At 48.5% G+C, this 20,868-nt stretch overlaps 1 protein-coding gene and 1 pseudogene across 1 annotated transcript; both read left to right on the top strand.

Annotated features, from left to right (window-relative positions):
* The first annotated feature begins 6,959 nt into the window (after positions 1-6,959).
* Positions 6,960-11,790, top strand: LOC136552853 (phosphatidylinositol 4-phosphate 5-kinase 6-like). The gene is made up of 8 exons (XM_066544424.1): positions 6,960-8,484; positions 8,891-9,055; positions 9,157-9,322; positions 9,418-9,534; positions 9,659-9,852; positions 9,964-10,070; positions 10,184-10,271; positions 10,978-11,790. The coding sequence occupies exons 1-8, from the start codon at positions 7,283-7,285 to the stop codon at positions 11,264-11,266; spliced, it is 2,328 nt and encodes a 775-aa protein (XP_066400521.1). The 5' UTR covers positions 6,960-7,282; the 3' UTR covers positions 11,267-11,790.
* A 2,112-nt stretch (positions 11,791-13,902) lies between these two features.
* On the top strand, positions 13,903-15,262 carry LOC136549203 (allene oxide synthase 3-like; annotated as a pseudogene).
* Positions 15,263-20,868: the final 5,606 nt, after the last annotated feature.

The following is a 20,868-nucleotide window of genomic DNA, read 5'->3' as shown; positions in this document are numbered from 1 at the left end:
GTCAGATTTCAACGGCTACGAAGCTGACCGGACGCTCCGGTAAAACTGACCGGACGCTAAAGCCCCAGCGTCCGGTCGTTTCCAGTAAGCTCCCCGAGGCATGTTTTTTCGACCGGACGCGTCCGGTCCACCTTGACCGGACGCAGCCAGCGTCCGGTGCTCAACCCTTAGCCACTGTGCAGACCCGTCAGTTTGACCGGACGCAGAAACCAGCGTCCGGTGCATCTCAGGTCCAGCGTCCGGTGCAACACCGAAACTGGCGACCTCTCTGCCAGCTCGACTGGACGCAGCCTTTCAGCGTCCGGTCAGTAGACCGACGCCAGCATCATTTCGACCAACTCCATTTCAACTCTAACTTCTTTACCCTTTCTCAAGTGTGCCAACCACCAAGAATTTTGCATCCGGCGCAATAGAAAATAGACATTTCATTTTTTCCAAAAGCGCCGAATCCCGCCGAGCTTGTGAGGCGGAATTCGACGCTTTTGGAAAAATGAAATGTCTATTTTCTATTGCGCCGGATGGCGGGAGGGAGAGAGGGACCCAAACCCATCTCAACCCTGCAAACACATTGTGCACATGTGTTAGCATATTTTCATAAATATTTTCAAGGGTGTTAGCACTCCACTAGATCCTAAATGCATATACAATGAGTTAGAGCATCTAGTGGCACTTTGATAACCGCATTCCGATACGAGTTTCACTCCTCTTAATAGTACGGCTATCTATCCTAAATGTGATCATACTCACTAAGTGTCTTGATCACTAAAACAAAATGGCTCCTACATTTTATACCTTTGCCTTGAGCCTTTTGTTTTTCTCTTTCTTCTTTTCCAAGTTCAAGCATTTGATCATCACCATGCTATCACCATTGTCATGATCTTCGTCATTGCTTCATCACTTGGAGTAGTGCTACCTATCTCATAATCACTTTGATAAACTAGGTTAGCACTTAGGGTTTCATCAATTAACCAAAACCAAACTAGAGCTTTCAAACGTCTACAGCATCATGAACTATGGTTGTGTAACATCATGAACGGCGAGCGATGGAGGACGGGCGACGTCAATCGGTCTACATATGCGAAGACGACGGCTCAGGTGGCGTTGAGGTAGCGGCACGGTAGCCGAGGACAACGGCTCGGGTGCATGGCGCGGGCGAACGTTGAGGACTATGGTGCAGACGTCGTGGAGGTGGCGGTGTTTCCAGGTGCACGATGCGGGCGAACGGTGCGACGTCGTGGAGGCGGCAGTGTGGCACACGGGGAGGATGACGGCATGGGCGCACAGACCATACGATGGAGCAGGTCGTGGAGGGGAGATCGCATGAGGAAGGTAGATCGCACGGGAAGGTGATCTTGCGGCGACCTTGCGGCGGTCGATGATGTAGCCACAAGTGCATCCACCGGTAGGCAGACGGTGGATGATCCATTGTTGTTGCTTCTCCACTACACGACGAGGAAGAAGTAGGGGCGGCTCGATCGTGCAGGGGCTTGAAGAATGGGGCGCGCGACGATCGTCTCCGACCAGTGACGCGCTTGAGTCCTACCAAGAAGACGCGTTCGATCGTGCAGCGACGAGCGACGATGGTCTTCCGTGTTTGTAGCGCATGCAAATCAGGGTCAAGAATTTCATATTTGTGGCACGAGGGCGGTATGATCGAGCGTGAGACGTGGGTGATCGCTTTCCTTGTTTGAGGCAATTAGGGTTAAGACTTTCTGTATTTGTAGCGCATGCAAATCAGGGTCAAGACTTTCCATATTTATAGCGCATGCAATTCAGGGTCAAGACTTTCCGTGTTTGTCGCAAGAGGGCGGTGCATGCGGAAGATGTCGTCGATCGCAGACGTGGGCAGACGGACGAACCATGGCTGTGCCGGCCCGTGGCTGCAAGGGAGGAGCTCGCCGAGCCAAGCCATGCCGCCGGCGTGATGAATACGCCGTCGTTGAGCCACTCCTTGGCCCCGCTGCGCCCTCACATTGTCGCCGCGGCCGCCGCGCCGTCGCAGTGTTGCCTCGCATGAACGCCGCCGGGCCACCGCAGTTGTGCCTCACTCGAATGTCGTCACGCTGCTGCCGTCGTAGCCACACCTCAAGGAGAAGACGAGTGGGGGAGGTGTGGCGTGGGACTGCCAGCCGCCGTCCTAGGGAGCGTGAGTCGGAGAGGCATGAAAGGCTTCTACGGTTGGGACTCGGGAAGAGGATACGAGAGGAGTACCGAGAGAAAGAGATGACAGCTAGGAATGAAAGAATGAGAGAGAATGAGGAGGGAGTTGCTTTTATAGCTAGGTAAGTCAATCCAACGGATAATAATACTCCAAATCGATCCAAGGGTCGAGAATAATCGGGCCACTATAGTACCGTCCCATTAACCATGCCGTGCCCGTGTCGGCACTATGGGTCGAACCTTCGACCCAGACACGACCCTAAATCGTACCCGTGCCGGCACTGGCACTATAAACATCATGCCGTGCCATGCTAGTGTCGTGCTTTTTTTTTTTTAGATCGGCCCGTGCCGGCCCATGGTGCCTGGCCTATTTGGCCATCTACCGGTAAAGAACACATGCATGTCGTGAGCTCTGGCCACGTGGATCGGATAAACCGGCTCGTTCGTCGTCGTCGTCGTCCTCCTCGACGGCACGGCCTCGAGTTGTAACGTGCATGTCGTCGGCGTCGTTTCCCTCCGCGCCGCGCGTTCCTCCGTCAGACACGTCTTGTGCGCGCGTTGGATTCCGTAGATTTTTGTACAGTGGGTTTGTGTCGAGACCTCGTGTCGTCGGCGCGGCGTTCAGGACAATACAGACACACACAACTGCACTCGCCCAGTGGACCTCCGCTAACTAACGCATTGGCTTGTTAATACTTCTCTCTCCGTTTCTTACTGTAAGTCGTTCTAAATTTGTTTGAAGAGTCAAAGAATCTAAAGTTTAACTAAATCTATATGATAAGATAATAACATTTATGATACCAACTAAGTATCATTAGATTCTTTATTAATTATATTTTATAGTATACCTATTTGATGTCATAAATCTTTTTAATTTTTCTTATAATTTTGGTCAAACTTAAGATCCTTTGACTCTCTGAGATTCTTAGAATGACTTATAATTTAGTATGGAGGGAGTAGTATATATACTAGTCTCTCCGATCAGAAAAAATGTCGATTAGATTTAGCCGAACTACGAACGTCAACTATGACTTTTTAAATTATTTATTAGTTTCAGAAAAAATAAGTATATGTGTAGAATTGTATAAAAATGCCAAATTTAAAAGGATTTTCAATACATTTAGAAGAGATTAGTTGTCAAATCAAATACCCCTCGTTTCAAATTATAAGACATTTTGACTTCTATGAAAACATTACTTTTATGTTGTATCTAACTAAGTGCATAATAAAAGCTACAAATCTAGAAAAGTCAAATTGTCTTATGATTTAGAATGAAAAGCTTGTGCATCAAATAACATTTGAATTGTTTATTAATCTAGACAAATATATACAGCCGAAACAGTTTGCTGCAACTGCTCTAGCAATAGTTCCAATACCAAATAGTTGTGGTGCTATAGCAGCATCCACAGCCACAGCAAAGCTGAACCGAGCATATAAAAAGATACTTGCAAATTTTGCAAAAAAAAAAAAAAACTTGCAAACTCTCATAAATTCAAAGGATTCTAATAATATACTTTTAAAAGTTGAACATTATGTTGATCCGCTAACCAACACATTTGCTTGTTAATAATACTAGTCTCTGCGGTCATAAAAAACATGCCATTTAAAATAAGATGTAGTCAAAATTTTAAATATAGACATCAAACATCTTTAAAATTATTTATTAATTTAGAAGATATGTGCAGGCTGCTTTATAGAAGCAAATATCTGTGATCCTTCGGTAACGTCAAGCTGAAGTGCGGAATACACACACACACACACACAGAGATATATATATATATATATATATATATATATATATATATATATATATATATATATATATATATATATATATATATATATATATATATATATATATATTCAGTAGCCGGCTACAAAATAAGTTATTCTGTAACCACCTCCGTTTACGATAATTTTATATACTAATTTACGATAATATCAATACATATTTACGATAGTTAGGTTACTATAACACATGAAGATATTTACCATAACGTTATAGTAAATCACTTAGCAATGAGTCACTATGATCTCGTAAATTAACATAGTAATTATCGTAACTCAAAGTGGCTACAGAATAAGTTATTTTGTAGCCAGCTATATATATATATATATATATATATATATATATATATATATATATAAGTGTAAAAAAGATATTTGTAAACTCTAATAAATACAAAAGGATTCTAATATATATTTAGAAGAAATTAGTAGTCAATGAGAAATATAAAGTCAAATGCACCATACTTTTGACTAGAATAAATATAGCCGAACGACAAGCTGATGGGAGGAGATCAGAGATGTACAATGGACAAACAGAGCGGGCACAACACTACAGTGCGTGCTAGCCAGACAAGAAGCCAAGAACTGGTCTGTTGACCTCGCTTCGTGTCCGGCAACGGCATACAGCTCTTTGCCTGTGTCTGTCTGTGCGTCGCTTTGTACATTTGGATTGATGGGAGCAGTGGTATTTTTTTTTGGGTAGTATTAGCTCATGATGAGAACTAGTCAAATTCTGTACCGGCCAAGGAAAACGCTACAAGTTTAGGAGAATTTTTTTTGTGGCCACTTGCCAGCAGATATAAGCTCTCCTCGGCTGGTCTATAAGCTGTTTGTGTTGATTCGTACTGCTAATTTATTAGGAGAGAAAAATACTATACAATGGCTGATAAGTTGGCTTATAATGACAGCTGAACAGAACCATAGTTAAGAAATATATAATGGAGCAGGATCTGGTCACTTATTTGGACGCACGACAGTTGTTACCGGTTCTGGCGGCAATGGCAATATTACTTAGCCTAACTTGCAAATCCGGCAGTGTACCGTCAGTGATCTTGAAGACGCAATAAGGAGAAAATAACCACCTCTTACTAGTAGCAAATACAGTACTAGATTAGACTGCCATTGCTGATATCATTACAGAAAGTACGTTACCTAATCGTGAGAGATCCATCTTCCAAACACATACACACAAAAAGAGTGTTCTTGTTGTACTCCTAGCCTCCTAGGAGTCCGAATAACGTCATTGACAAAGCTATCGAAATTGTCAAAGCCATTAGATTTCCGGTGCACTTTTTCCTGCATTTGCTGGTCCAGTTCGCCGACCATATCAGCGTACATTAACGCTGAATATACAACTCCTGCTAAAACGTCGGTTCTGAATTGAGTTTTTTTTTTCTTCCCAAACGTCAACCCTTACCTATGCAGAGGGAAAAAAATGTCACCATTTTAAATACTACAGGTGGAGGACAGGAAGTACATGCCCTGCATCACTGCATGACAGAGGAACAACCACCAACACGACTGAACCGACGATCTCATTGAAGATTCACGTCTTATTCAGATATCAGCTTTCCTCATATAAAGCAACAATCAGGAGGCTGTCATTAGCATACCACTTTCTAACTAACCAGGTGCTTAGACCTGCACGTCAGAACATTAGGACCAAGCTAGCATCAGACAAGTACAAGCTGCAGCTTCTCAGCACTTGCAGCTGCATTGCAATGCGCCTGAAAGAGGTACTCCCTCTGTCCCGATTTAATTGTCGTTTCTGGTTTTCGTGCCACAAATTTGACTTGATTTGTAAAAAATACTAGCAACATTTGTATCTTCAAATAAATTTATTAACAAACTAGATTCAAAGATCTTTCCTATGATACTGATTATGTACTATAAATAATAATATTTTTTAATATATATTTTGTTAAAGTAGATATTCTGGGACGGAGGGAGTAGGCTAGACCGGCTGGCAGGTGCACCTAGATACAGTGACAAGACACCGGACCACAACCAGTTGGGAGCTAGTACTGTGGTGGGGGTAGGATTGTAGGAAGAAGAAGAAGGGGAGGCTGCTGCCTGCTGGCGACGGTGAGGGAGAGGAGATGGCTTTTGCCATTTCTGCAGGCTGCAGCTGCTTGCAGCTTGCTTGGTTACTGTTGAGTACCTGACCATGACCTGGGGCACCTAGCCGGCCTAGGAGAAAAGAGGCGGAGGCCGCCACCTCGCGGACAGACAACCAGACAGGCCTCCTAAATTAAGCCAAGAAATGGTTAACTAGTTGGTTGGCGCTGCTAATTGAGCATGGACAGCGCTACTGCCCAAAATCTCTAGCCTTTTGACGGCTTAATTGAAAGGACAGGCGCCGGCACAAACTGATAGAAAACCACCGTGGTAACCAAGTCAGTAACCACTCATGCTGCAACCCCCAAACCTTTAAACAGCTCGTTCCAGGGCTTATCACTTATGGTACAATACTTTTTTCTCACAACAAATCAGCAATAGTTGGGTTTATTAGTCCAGAAACTAACCAGCGAATAGACTGAAAGCCTTGAGATATAAACACGTGAAGCTAGAAACCAATATCCCGAAGAAAGAGGCTTTTACCTGTGTGTTATTATAAAAGTCGATAATTATCTACAAGCCATAAAAAAGTAGAGTTCTCATAGGTGCCACTGCTGTGAACTTTTTTATCCTCCACGTCACTTCCGTCAGATTTGGCTCTAATAGTGTTAAACCATGGTTCTGAAAAGTCCAAAATACCCTCAGGTCTGAACATGCAATTAAATTTTTTGGGCATGGTTAGATTTGATGGTATTTTTGACTTTTCGCACCCGTAGTTTGACACCGTTAAATTCAAATCTGACAAAAGTGACGCGGAGAACTAAAAGAGTTTCAACCAGTAACACATATAAAAAATTAGCTTTTTTTTAATATCCTCTGAATAATTATCAACTTTTATAGTAAAAACCTCGAGAACCCCTCCACCTCCATAACTCCATTCTTCCTCTTCCACCCCTGCTCTGTTCCCCCACCTCCTGCTCCTGCCCGTCCCCAAAACACATACAGTATCTTTCCTTGCTTGCTTTCCTACCTTCTCGCCCGCTTGCGTGTATCCGCTCATTCCTCACCATTACATCCCTTTTTCCCCAACAATGCCGCCGTGGAGGCAGCGCGCGCGCGGCCTCCGGCGGTGCTAGATCCGAGGCCAAGCACAGCGACGCGCGCCGAGCCAAGGTACCGGGCGACGACCTCGAGCGGCGGCGCCGGCGTCAGCGCCGGCAGCGAACAGGAAGGCGCAGAAGAAAGGCGTGGCCGCCGGGACAGGCGGGGGCATCCAATGCACGAGCACACCCGTGTCGGGGCGTGGGAGGCGACGGTGCGCAAGGTGCAGCATCCGCAGCCCGTGGGCAGGCGCCGGGTGTCCCCGATGTTGGCCGCGGACGACTCCGAGACGGCATCCTCCTCGTCGGCCGGCGGCGACGACGGCGAGCACGTGCACGGCTACGTGGAGCGCGGCCTCCCCAACGGCGACTTCTACACGGGCCAGTGGCACGGCGGAGCGCCGCACGGGGCCGGCAAGTACCTGTGGACCGACGGGTGCATGTACGAGGGGGAGTGGCGGCACGGCAAGGCCACGGGGCGGGGCAAGTTCTCCTGGCCGTCGGGCGCCACCTACGAGGGCGAGTTCAAGGACGGGTTCATGGACGGCTCCGGCACCTACACCGGCGCCGCCGGGGACACCTACCGGGGGTCCTGGTCCATGAACCTCAAGCACGGCAACGGCAAGAAGAGCTACGCCAACGGCGACCAGTACGACGGCGAGTGGCGCGCGGGGCTGCAGGACGGCGCCGGCCGCTACACCTGGCGTAACGGCACCGAGTACACGGGGCAGTGGCGTGCGGGGCTCATCCACGGCCGCGGCGCGCTCGTCTGGTCCAACGGCAACCGCTACGACGGCGGGTGGGAGGATGGCTGCCCGCGCGGCCAGGGAACCTTCCGCTGGGCCGACGGCAGCGTCTACGTCGGCTACTGGACGCGCGACACTCCCACCGGCATTGTCCAGCAGAAGGGGGTCTACTACCCGTCCCCGGCGGCGTCCTCCCCGACGGCCCGCGATCCCCGCGACGTCTTCGCCAGGGACCTGCCGGGCTTCATGGGCGCCAGCCCCGACTCCGCGTCGCCGCGCAAGTCACGCGTATCGTCTGGGATCAGGGCGGCCAACGGGCGGGCGAGCTCAGTGTCCGGGTTGAGCAACAGCTCCGGCGGCGACAGGAAGTACGACAAGATTTGCATTTGGGAGTCCGACGGCGACATCACGTGCGACATTGTGGACGGGCCCGCCTTGGGGGACGAGGTGGTGACCGCGCGGAGGAGCGTGAGGACGGATGACGGCGGTGACGACCGGGGCCTGCCGCCACCATCGCCGGCGCCGCACGTCACACAGTGGGTGCCTCCTCGGGAGGCGAAGCGACAAGGGGAGACCATCGCCAAGGGACACAAGCACTACGAGCTTATGCTAAACTTGCAGCTTGGGATCAGGTGCGTGGAGTTCGTTTGCCTTCAATGGCTGTGTTGACAGCCAATTTGGGCCTAGAAATTTTTGACGTCGAGCAATTGTGAGATTTGAGCCTGTTATTTTGGCATCACGTAATGACAGAGGGTTTTGAATTGAATCTTATTGATGACTCTGCTGATTGAGAAGTTCTAATTTGGGAATCATTTGAATCATCAAAAGAGTTTTCTGCTTCAGGCCGCGTGGTGGTTCAGAAGTGGATTTCTAGTTGGCTGATCTCATTTCTGTTTTTCTTATAATAAGTTAATAAACCCTTCCATGTGAAATTTTCCACCAATAAGACATTACGGTGTGTGATTATTTGTCAATTCTGTCTCATGTTTTCTCCATACCTGACTGAATTCTCTTGCCTCAACATTCATATCTGGACAGGCATGCAGTGGGGAAGCAAGGCCCAATTGTGCTTGATCTGAAATCGTCTGCTTTCGACCCAAAGGAAAAAGTATGGACAAAGTTTCCTCCTGAAGGCTCAAAATACACCCCTCCCCACAATTCTTGTGACTTCAGATGGAAGGATTACTGCCCACAGGTCTTCCGGTTCGTCATCACTCCCTTGATAAAGATATATGATCATGAGACAACATGTTCCTTTTCAATCATGCTTATCAACAGACCATCTGTTCTGAACTGGATTGCAGGACGCTGCGCAAGCTGTTCAAGGTGGATGCTGCTGACTATATGTTATCGCTATGTGGAAATGAGGCTCTCAGGGAGCTTTCATCTCCTGGTAAGAGTGGAAGCTTTTTCTACCTAACAAATGATGATCGGTACATGATAAAGACGATGAAGAAATCTGAAGTGAAGGTTTGTCCTTTGTAGTTCCTTTTGTCTATATGTTGTTTCATGGTAAAGGCTATATGTTTTATATCTTGAATAAAAAAACCCATTTTACACTGCAGATGCTTCTGAAGATGCTCCCAGCTTATTACAATCATGTCCGGGCATTTGAGAATACTCTAGTAACAAAATTTTTTGGTCTACATTGTGTCAAGTTAGCTGGAGCAAATCAGAAGAAGGTTAGAGATGATTGCAGCAGTATAGTTCTTCTCCATCCATAACATTAACATAGACATTGTTTGCTAACAATCATAACTTATGCACTGATTTTTCTTCTGCTTCTGCCTGCTGTTCCAAAACCAGGTTCGTTTTGTCATAATGGGAAATCTATTCTGCTCGGAATATCCAATTCATAGGCGTTTTGATCTCAAAGGTTCATCTCTTGGCCGAACAACTGATAAGCCACAGACAGAGATCGATCAGTATACAACTCTGAAGGATCTCGACCTGAACTTCATCTTTAGATTGAAGAAGCAATGGTTTCATGAGTTCCAAAGGTGCTCATTCTTTGTCTTGTGTTCTACATATGGTGTCTTATTAGTGCTTTTAGAAATCATGGCATTTGTTTGCCCATCATGTCAATAAAGATGTTACAAATGTTTAAGCAGGCAAGTGGACAGGGATTGTGAGTTCCTTGAGCAGGAGAAAATTATGGATTACAGTCTTCTTGTTGGCGTACATTTCATTGATAACAGAGAGAAGCTTGTGACTGAAGGTTGAATGGAAAACCCTGAACACTTTACCAGTTTTGTTATATATAAAAAACGCCTTAGCCATTTTTTAGCATGGTAGGTTTTTTATCTTACAAGGCAAATTGTTTGGTTGAAGGTTGCATTGACTATGAAATCATCAACAACGGACCAACACCTCGTCTTTCAAGAGGAAATACATATCGGTTTCTTGCTGACCCAAACAGGTAACTAGACATTCAATTACGTTTATCTGTTCTTTTTCATACTTATGAGGTAATGGAATGCAACCTGCAATCAGAATAGTTATGATTCTGTGACATCTAGCAGTCACGATCCTTATGTCATATTTGGTAGTAGGATTCGTACCAGCAATCTTCAAATATTCTACGCCAGTACTGTTTAAGGATATTTAAACCTTTTGTTTAAGCAACAGTTTTCAACTCCCTTAGCACTTTTTTTTTTGCGAACATACCTTATGAAATAATTTTTGTCATGGTCTTGAGAAGTGAGACAGAATAATTGAAGATGGAAGCATGCAATCATTCCTTTGTGACCCATTCAAAATCTAGAGTGTCCACATAGTTCATGCCCACCATGACTTCTAGCCAGAACAAGGCATCTACATCTATGCTAAGAGCCTAAGACCCTATGCCCCTATCAGTTCCTTTCTGTTAATGCAATCTCAGCTGTTCTTGATTTGATTTGTTCTATGTCTACAAGCTAAATGACATTAGTAAATAGATAATTTTTGTATATATAATCCAAATTTTCCACACACTTAAAAGTTAGGTATATCGTATCTGAAAATTGGGTATGGATACAGATGCGCACAGGACAAGTAGTAATAATTTACTATGACATGGAACGTCTCTCCTGATCCATGCTATTTCACTTTGTACTTATTTTCTTCTGAATACTGTGAATTAACAGGTTTCCTAAAATCAAACTTGGGGCCAACATGCCTTCAAGAGCTGAACTCACTGCTGGTAAGAGTGATTGTGAACTGCAGCTGATCGGAGAGCCAACTGGAGAGTACTACGATGTTATATTGTTTTTTGGAATCATAGACATACTTCAAGATTATGATATCAGCAAGAAGCTTGAGCATGCATACAAGTCTTTCCAGTATGACCCAACTTCTATATCAGCAGTGGACCCAAGGCAGTATTCCAGACGATTTAGAGATTTCATATACAAAGCGTTTCAAGAAGATGGATAGACAGCTGCAAACACGTCGAAACTTTTGAGATGCCGCAGCCTCCATGTGTAGGTGAACCTTCAAATGTCAAAGCAAAGCTGAAGCCAGGCACGATGCAGCGGGCTATCCCCACCTGAAAGGATGACTGGAGCGTCAGTCAGTGGGAAGCCATCTGGTGGTGGAGTTGCTCAAAGCCGGCCGTTATCATTGTCTTCCAGAAATCGTCTGCCTGGCGCTATGTTATATATATTTAGCCATATACATACATATATATAGCTCATCACTAATACTTTGTAGGGTAGGAGATGTTTAACTTATAGATTCATGCTCACAGATAGAAAGATTGTAACAGAAGCGCGCAAGCAAGTCCGGAGATGTAAATTTTTTTTACCCGAGGTTAGCTTGTACCTTCAAGGCACAATTCTTTTGCTACTGTCTTCTTGATTGCAACCTCGTAACTTATCGATAGGGAACCCTTGGGAGATGAGATCACTGTAATGTACAGAGCTTTTGGTGACCTAGAAATGATAGCTCAGTTTTGTTCTTTTTTTCTGGAAATGAATGATCATGCTTTGGATATTTGCTAACTTCCAATGATGCAACACTGGGATGGGGGCCATGGATGGACTCAGTGGCTGCTGAGGCATCAGCATTTGGTGTGCTTTAGGGTCACCCTGTGCTGGTGGCCTGTGTGCATTGAGCCAGGACACAGATGGAACCATGTCCCGCATTTTGTGTAACTTGCTTCCTTCCTGCAATGAAAAGGACGACCAGGTAGGTGTTGAGCCTGAACGTATTATCCCCCTACATGGCAAAATGGGCAGGTTTGTACTCTATTGCAGATTGGTAGTAATCCGAATGCAAGCCACCAGCGGTCACTGTCCACTGCTCGTGCCTGCTGATGCTGAATGGCGATGCCTGAATCCTGATGCCATATAAGGATCGGGCCTCTTCACTTGAACTTATCAGCCGGCTTATCAGCTAGAATCTACAGTATTTTTCTCTCACAACAAATCAGCTTCGGCCGGCTTATCAGCCGGGCCCGTGTCAATCAGTCAGCCTGCACCTTTTAGTCACAGTCATGCACAAGAACCTGGGTGCCATATTGTGCTCCTCCTCCCGATCCCGACCCAAAGCTATGATTGGCCACTGCTAGGCATGGAACACTTGGAGAAGAAACTTTGCAAATGACGTGGATCCAAGTTCTCAGAAAGATGGAGCCCATATTCTTTGGAGGTGAAAACAGCACTGCAGCAACAAAGCTGCACGGCAAAATCCATGGTTCATAGTTTTTTGCAAAATGCTTGCCTGTGGCCAGCATTGGTGTCTGACTTCATGTGTATTTTTTAATTCCTCCTGATCATGCTGTGATGCTGCAGCATGACAGCCCCTGCATATCCTAACAAACAGGCAGAACCAGATCATCAAGGTAATAATATAAAATTAGGGCAGGAGCTGAAAAGATGAGACAGTTGTGTCCCCCATTTCTGTGCGTGTGTCTCTGTGTGGTTGATGATGAGTTGTGGCCGGCAACTATCAACACCGAAGCTTCCGTTGGGCGCGGGAGCGCTGCCGATTGGTCGCCGGCGATCCTGTCAACGGAAAATTCTAAACAGGAAAGCAGCTGGTAGGAAGTAGGATGATGACGGAGCATAATAAAGTGGCGTCCGATGAGCCAGCCTGTTAAAAAAAGAGTTAAATGCATCATTGATCTATTAACTTTTGTTCATGTTTCACTTGGTCCCATCAACTGTGAAAGTGATTTTTCAGGTCATAAACTTTTTAAGTGATGCATATCTAGTCCATACCCTTTCGTTTCTTTTTTTTTAATCCTGACGTGGCGGTCCATAGTGGTGCTGACATGTCCTTGGAGGCAGTTGTGGCTCACGTGAGCCGTAGATGAGGGCTGGTTGATGACCTCCTGGCACTGGTGGTGCTCGCCTGCACCGTCCATGGCAGGCTGCCACGCTGGCGCCTGGCGGTGGCATGCGGCAACAGCTCCGTCACCATCAACCACCCCACCGCCACCACCGCGTCTTTCCCGGGGCACTGCTTGTTCCCCTCCGCTGGCCGCAGCCGGTCTCCGACCCGTTCGACCACACCACGTGCTCCACATCCGCCGTCGTCAGAACATACAGCGAACCGGTCGGGGACGAACTCGCGGCCGCGTGGAACACGCGCTCGTCGCGCGTCGCCAGTGGCTGGTACCCGAACACCATCTCACCCTTCTTCACCATGTACACCGCGTCGTGGCTCTCCACCACCGTGTCCCGCCGCACGCACCTGTACTGGAACTCCACCGGTGGGTTCATGCGCAGCGTCTCCCACACGAACGACTTCACCAGCGGCATCTTCTCCACGTCCGACAGGGTGATCGTCGTGCCCGGCGGTGGGACGACGGCGCGGACCTCGGTGGCGAGCCTGGCGTGCAGCTCCGGCCCGCAGCGCTTGAGCGCGGCGTGGCGCGGGTCGGCGCCAGTCGAGGAACGCGAGCGGGCGGTGTCCGCCGAAGAGCGCGAGTGAGGGCATGTAGGTGCCGTCGAGCGTGCCGTCCTTGTCGACGCGGGAGTCGTCGAGGAGGATGCGGAAGCTGCTGCGCGTCGAGGACGGCGACGACGCGGGAGTCGCCCAAGAGGCTGTCCACAGTGGCTGCTGACATGTCTTTGGGGCCATGGGGCTGGTTGATGGACCTCCTGGCACCTGTCGTGCTCGCCTGCGCCGTCTGCGGTAGGAAGCGGCGGGCCGCCGAGCTGGTACCGACGTGCGGACATTGATCAGCACAAAACCCAACTAATGAACGGTGAACATGCATGTCGTAAATAATTGTTTTCGTCCTATGGGATGCCGCACGCAGGCTGACCTTCTAGAAGGCGCAGGCAGAGAGTTTTTATTAGCTGGTCATCCATGTATGCCTTCCAAATTCTTGTGTGTAGAGACTAGAGAGTACATTGTTCTGCTGCCCTGATGCTGCTCTCTCTTCCCCAGCCATGGCATCGAAACGAGCCAACGCCGGCGACGAGCAGCAGAAGCTGTCGCCTTCTGGGCTCCCGGTCCGCAAGATCCCGGGAAGCTACGGCGTGCCCTTCTTCTCGCCGCTGCGCGACCGCCTTGACTACTTCTACTTTCAGGGCGCGGAGGAGTACTTCCGCTCTCGCATCGCCAAGCACGGCGGTGCCACCATGTTGCGCGTCAACATGCCGCCGGGCCCGCTCCTCTCGGGTGACTCCCGCGTCGTCGCCGTCCTCAATGCGCGCATCTTCCTCGTCCTCCTCGACGACTCCCGCGTCGACAAGGACGCCACGCTCGACGGCACCTACATGCCCTCACTCACGCTCTTCGGTGGCCACCGCTCGCTCGCGTTCCTCGACGGCGCTGACCCGCGCCACGCCGCAGCTCAAGCGCTGCGGGCCGGAGCTGCACGCCAGGCTCGCCACTGAGGTCCGCGCCGTCGTCCCACCGCCGGGCACGACGATCACCCTGTCGGACGTGGAGAAGATGCCGCTGGTGAAGTCGTTCGTGTGGGAGACGCTGCGCATGAACCCATTGGTGGAGTTCTAGTACGGGCGCGCGCGGCGGGACACGGTGGTGGAGAGCCACGACGCGGCGTACGAGGTGAAGAAGGGCGAGATGGTGTTCGGGTACCATCCGCTGGCGACGCGCGACGAGCGCGTGTTCCAGCGCGGCCGCGAGTTCGTCCCCGACCGGTTCGCTGTATGTTCTGACGACGACGAGCGGCGGCGGATGCTGGAGCACATGGTGTGGTCGAACGGGCCGGAGACCGGCGCGGCCGCGGAGGGGAACAAGCAGTGCCCCGAGAAAGACGCGGTGGTGGCGGTGGGGCGGTTGATGGTGGCGGAGCTGTTGCTGGCAGCCTGCCGTGGACGGTGCAGGCGAGCACCACCAGTGCCAGGAGGTCATCAACCAGCCCTCATCTACTGCTCACGTGAGCCACGAATGCCTTCAAGGACATGTCAGCGCCACTATGGACCGCCACGTCGGATTAAAAAAAAGAAATGAAGGGGTATGAACTAGAGATGCATCACTTAAAAAGTTTATGGACCTGAAAAATCACTTTCACATTTGATAGACCCAAGTAAAATATGGACAAAAGTTAATGAATCAACGATGTATTTAACTCTTAAAAAAATTGCTGACAACGTGAAGAGAAAAGGGACCTGGGTATTTCTTTATTATGGACAGGATATTGCATTTGCATGTTGTATATATATACCTGGAAGAATCTGCAATGATTGTGTGTGTTGTGTGCATGTTCTCTACCGTATCGTGTACACGCGTTTGTTGCAGCAACAATATTTATTATCTGTTGGTCTTTTTTTTTGTCAGGGTCGTTTCTGTCATTATATCTGGTTTGCAATAAATAAAACAGAAAAATAATGTGAAATCAGAAAGTTGCTGACTCCTCACGGCCGCTGTCATGTTTGCATTTGTCAGCAGCGCCGGGACTCACGGCCAGTGCTGGACGGAGCGCTTGGCTACGCCAAATCCGCTCTCGCGGAGGAGGTGGCCTTGCAGCTCGGCGTCCAGCGCGACTCACGGCTGGTGCCTGACGGTGGCCCCCCAAAAGGCAAGCCGAGAGGGATGAACAGAACAGCAGCAAGGGAAGTCACAAAAAATAATAATAAAAAAAGCAGCAAGGGAACCGGAAATGGAAGCTGCCGCGTGATCCTAGTAGTATCTCTCAAATGAAATGTTAGTGTAAACACTATGACTGTACAAAAGAAAAAAAGAAGAAGGGTATTTTGGTTATTCATGCGTTTTGTCGACCAGAAGAAGTTGTTTTGCCACGTGATTCAGAAAAACAGAATTAACTTCATTAACAGAGCTGCTTTTCGATCTAATCCAAAGCCAAAAAAACTGATTTAATGGTGAAAATGAGCCATACCAAATAGGCCCATATATGCATGAGGCTATATGGGCCTGTTTGATATAGGGCCAAGGGGGTGGCCTGCGCTCCCCAGCTGCAACTCGGTCTGTTTGATTTGCTTGGCCCAGCTGCTGGCCCAGCTTTGCACGTGCAAATGGTCTTCTCTCTCCTGCATCTGGGGGAACGCTCATAGGGTTCGTTTCTTTAGAGCCAGGCTCCCTCCGTCCTCGCGCGGGCGATTTTAGGGAGGAGGCGGCGGCGGCTCGCGCGGGCTCGTGCGGGAACCATGAAACTTCCTCCCGCGCTCCTCGGCGAAATCCGCTGTCTTTATAAGCTGCCTCCCTCCACCGCTGCCTTCCTCTCCTTCCTCCAGCTCCGTCTTCTCCACTGCGTTCGCGTTGAGTGACTGGCGGTGTTGGTGTGGTGGTGGTGCGGCGCGGCAATCTTCTTCCTCTCCGGTCTTCGTCTCTGTTCAGGCGGTCAGGATCCACTTGTTCACGGCGCTGATGCGCCTCCTGTCGGGCTTCGTGGACGCGGCCGTCTTCCTCCTGCGGTGGTGCGGATGGTCTTGGTTGGGGTCGATCTGCTTCGTCCCGTACCGGATCTGCTTCATCTTCCACTACGGATCTTCTTCTTCTCCGTCTTGCGCTTCTTTTTGTCACCGTCAACTCCCCCGAGGTGAAATCCCCCCAAATCCCCTTTGCTTTTGTGGCAGAACCGTCCGAAATAACACGCTTTTGGAGGCGCCCGTCTTTCACCAGACACTAAGCACCCCGAAGGTTAGCTACATCGGATAGTTCCGTCGAGCCCACCCCAAGGGAGAACTCGAAACAATCCACGTTTTACCGCCAGGATCTAATAATGAGTACGAGCTTACAACACTTAGTCCATTTCATACAACAAGTGTAACGTCCCGTCTCTACAAGGCCAGGCCCGCTTACATCTAGTAGCTTTTCTAGGACATAGACTGTCCTCACAGACCCACACAAGTCTTTTCTGCGCACTTTGTCCTCACTCATGCGCACCCGGGAATGACTTCTCGATCGGTCACCCATCCTGAAATTGCTCTAGACCAAGCACGCTTAACCTCAGAGTTCTTTACAGATGGACTTCCGGAAAAGAAGTTGCAACTTGTTGGTATGAGTATCCTATTAATCCTGTTAAGCCCTGGGCCGGGATGTTACATCCTCACCCCCTTAAGAGATCGACGTCCTCGTCGATCAATCCCAAGCCAGGAGCGTCCCCTCTTGGCCACGTCCGTGTATCTAGAGCCAGCGCATGGCATGTGCCATGCTGTGTGACCACGCCGGATCCACACCAGTCATGCGTACCATGCCTGCGCAACTGCGACACACGCGCCCGTGAAACCGCGAGAGTCGGCTTTGATACCATTCTGTAACGTCCCGTCTCTACAAGGCCAGGCCTACTTATATCTAGTAGCTTTTCTAGGACATAGACTGTCCTCACAGACCCACACAAGTCTTTTCTGTGCACTTTGTCCTCACTCATGCGCACCTAGGAATGACTTCCCGGTCGGTCACCCATCCTGAAATTGCTCTAGACCAAGCACGCTTAACCTCAGAGTTCTTTACAGATGGACTTCCGGAAAAGAAGTTGCAACTTGTTGGTATGAATATCCTATTAATCCTGTTAAGCCCTGGGCCGGGATGTTACAACAAGAGTTCTTGGAAATTATTTATTACAATACCAAAGTTCAGAGTGCGATAATTAAACAGCGGAATTGAAATAAACGTATAACAGAAACGATACAAGGATCCATCTGTGCCCACCAGAAGAATCCTCCACACAAGAGTTACTCCTCAAGCTGCACCTGCAATAGGGGTAAAATAAACTCTGAGTACACGATGTACTCGCAAAACTTACCCGACTAGTGGGAATAGTTTCTCTACTCTCAAGGATATGATAGGTAATATGGGTTTACTGTTTTCTTTTTGTTTGCGAAAAGCGTTACTAGAAGTATGTCCTTAAGATCAGGTTTAATTAGCAGTCATGATTACTTCATTAGCTAACCATTCTAGGTAAGCACATGTTCTACTTTCAAGCAAGGATTAAGCAATCAAAACCATTTCACCATCTTTCATCTTCCAGTTCTTACTACGGTGCTAGACCATAGCCAAGTTGTACTGTCTCACGGAAACGACGATTCATGAACCAATGTATGCCAGCTAGGTACCCCAAAACACACGCCCTGTTTATACCCTAGGCACAAACAAGACCAACCCATTCTACTCCTGTCACGGGGTCCAGGACCCCGTCCAAACTTGGACTCTAAGCCCCCATACTTGAGACTCAGTCTTAGGATGGTGCTTAGACCTCCACCTTTTCCTGCCTCCAATTAGTCGGTCCGAAAAGAGCCAGAACCCACGACTAGAGCGTAACGAGCCTTTTCGCTCCCAGAAGCAACTATGTGCTCAGGATAATAAGTCTACGACTTGACTACCATCCACAGCAACGAACAGTCCTTAATCGACATGAATAGGGAAAACAGTGTAACCAACCTAAGCCCCATTGGCCGCAAGACACAACCTGTTACACTCACCAATAACCATACCATATCCCTACCGTGTCTCCAATTTTTCTTTCATCATTTTATTATGAGAGTATTAATAATCCTCTATTGTGAGCAATGGCAAGTTGCTCACGCTACCGATGACCTAAGCATAGCATCTACTCGAACCTACACTAGTAAGACTCTTAGGATAGGTGTATCTATGCATGTGATTTCTATAAAATTTCTGTAACATAAATGCGTAACACATATATATACGATGAATTATAAAATAGAGGTTATACACCGGGGCTTGCCTTGGGCAGGCGCGATGTCAGCTGAGTCAGTCAATGGTGGCTCTGAGACCTCCTCCTGCACGAGAATCTCCTCCCCATACTCCTCGATGATCTCCTCGATCTCGTGATTGCCGGTGGTCATGATCTCCGCCAACTCGTTCTCTACATGCATGTGATGATGATGCAACACTTAGCATTTAGGCAACAACAACTCTTAAACTAAGAATGCGTATACCAAGCTACTAAACTAGCTCTAATGACTAAGATACTAAGCTAACTATCATCTTCATCAAGCAAGGTGTTGGATTCAACTAACAAACACTCAGTTTTGCAATTTAAGGGTATATCTTTATTTTTACTAATGATTTAATGTATATTGAAACAAAGAGCATTTAACTACCCTAATGTTTAGTCTATTCTAAGGCTACAAAAATTACAATGAGCACATAATAATACAATGAAGCTGCTATAAAATTTTCAGGACTAAAGCTATCAATAATTTACCACAAAAATTCCTACAGTAATTAACTTAATATTATTAAGCATCCTCAAATAATTTAATAGCTCCTAATATCAACATGTATAAACATGAACTAAATACACCAACCGATAGTGCACAATTTTAGGAACCTAACAAAATTTGTTTCATAATTTTTGGACACCTACATGATTTTATATGATTTACCAAAGACCAACCCAAAAAATAAATTAGAAAACCATTGCTAATTCCTTATGAAAAAGAAAACTAAATCTCCCACGTGGCCCACACGTGCGGCGCACGCGCGTAGCGGCCTGCTGGTGCGGCCCATGCGAGGCTAGACCGCTCGCGAGGCGGCCCACGGCGGGAGAGTCCCGCGCGTGTTGGAGATTTTGCAAAAGAGACCTCGAACTCCTCCCAATTTATAACTAAGAACTAACACTATTTTCTCCTCTCTCAAACCTTCTCACTTAACCCCCTAACTTTTCCCTAATTCACCCGCGCGCACCCCAGCGACTCAGCGCATGACGACGCGGTGGGTGATGACCCGACGCGACCGTGCTAGCCACCAGAGGCTCACGCTGACCCGTTGGTCGGGCTGACCATCAACTATAGTCCAACCGCCTACACCAAGCAGCAACGCGGGGCGGCGGGACATGCTAGAGCGAGCTACAGTGATGTGTGACCACCCACGGTGGTGGCTCAGCTGCCCCGGTGATCTAGAGCACCTAAGAACCTAACTGGCCAGCGAGGGAGCATCAGTAGACTATCGTGGACCTAGTCGAGGTGACGGTTGGGGTGGAGGATTGTGGAGGAGGTGTGGCCACATGCGGTGGCGCACCGTGGTAACGTGGTCACGTCAGCGGCGACGGGGAGGCAATAGCGATTCCACTAGCGTGCGCAAGGTGGAGAGGGAGGCAAAGCAAAACTAGTGGTGCAACTGAATTAGCTCAGGAGGGACGGTAGGAGGGCTACCCTCGTCCATGGCCAGATGCGGCCTTATCAGCACGACGGTGGGAAAAATGACAAATTAGAGCTTGATCAGGTGCCATTCAAGGTAGGGTGGGGTGGGGTAGCAAGAGGACTTGATGGTGGAGACATAGGCACACAGAATTTAAAGGAGATGACCACTCGCTGGTCAATTGCATGGGGCACGACTCTGACGGTGGTAGCAGAGACAGAGAGAGAGATGGGCCGGTAGGTGGCACAACATGGCCTCGCCTTGGCGGGATGTGCTCGGCAAAGGATAAGCACATGCGTCCTAGACCGACCATGGCCCGCGCGGCGCAGCGCCATAAATGGCAAGGCGACGGCGAGCATGGCCATATGCGCGCGGCAGTGGTGGCCTCGAATAGGGCCAGCAGCGGCGCAGAGGTGCAGAGAGAAGCACGGATGTGACGGTGAGGCGACGACACCGGCAGCGATTGTGTCGTGGCGTGGGGTGGGTCGGTAGTG

Source organism: Miscanthus floridulus, chromosome 4 (assembly GCF_019320115.1).
Source record: "Miscanthus floridulus cultivar M001 chromosome 4, ASM1932011v1, whole genome shotgun sequence".
NCBI classification, from domain to species: domain Eukaryota; kingdom Viridiplantae; phylum Streptophyta; class Magnoliopsida; order Poales; family Poaceae; genus Miscanthus; species Miscanthus floridulus.
The sequence above is the reverse complement of the archived record's forward strand: the minus strand, read 5'-3'. Positions and strand labels throughout refer to the sequence as shown.

Coding starts and splice junctions, on each gene's coding strand:
- LOC136552853 (XM_066544424.1), top strand. CDS start 7,283: ATGCACGAGCACACCCGTGTCGGGGCGTGGGAGGCGACGGTGCGCAAG. Junction 9,323..9,417: donor TGAAGAAATCTGAAGTGAAG/GTTTGTCCTTTG, acceptor TTTACACTGCAG/ATGCTTCTGAAGATGCTCCC. Junction 10,272..10,977: donor TTTCTTGCTGACCCAAACAG/GTAACTAGACAT, acceptor GTGAATTAACAG/GTTTCCTAAAATCAAACTTG.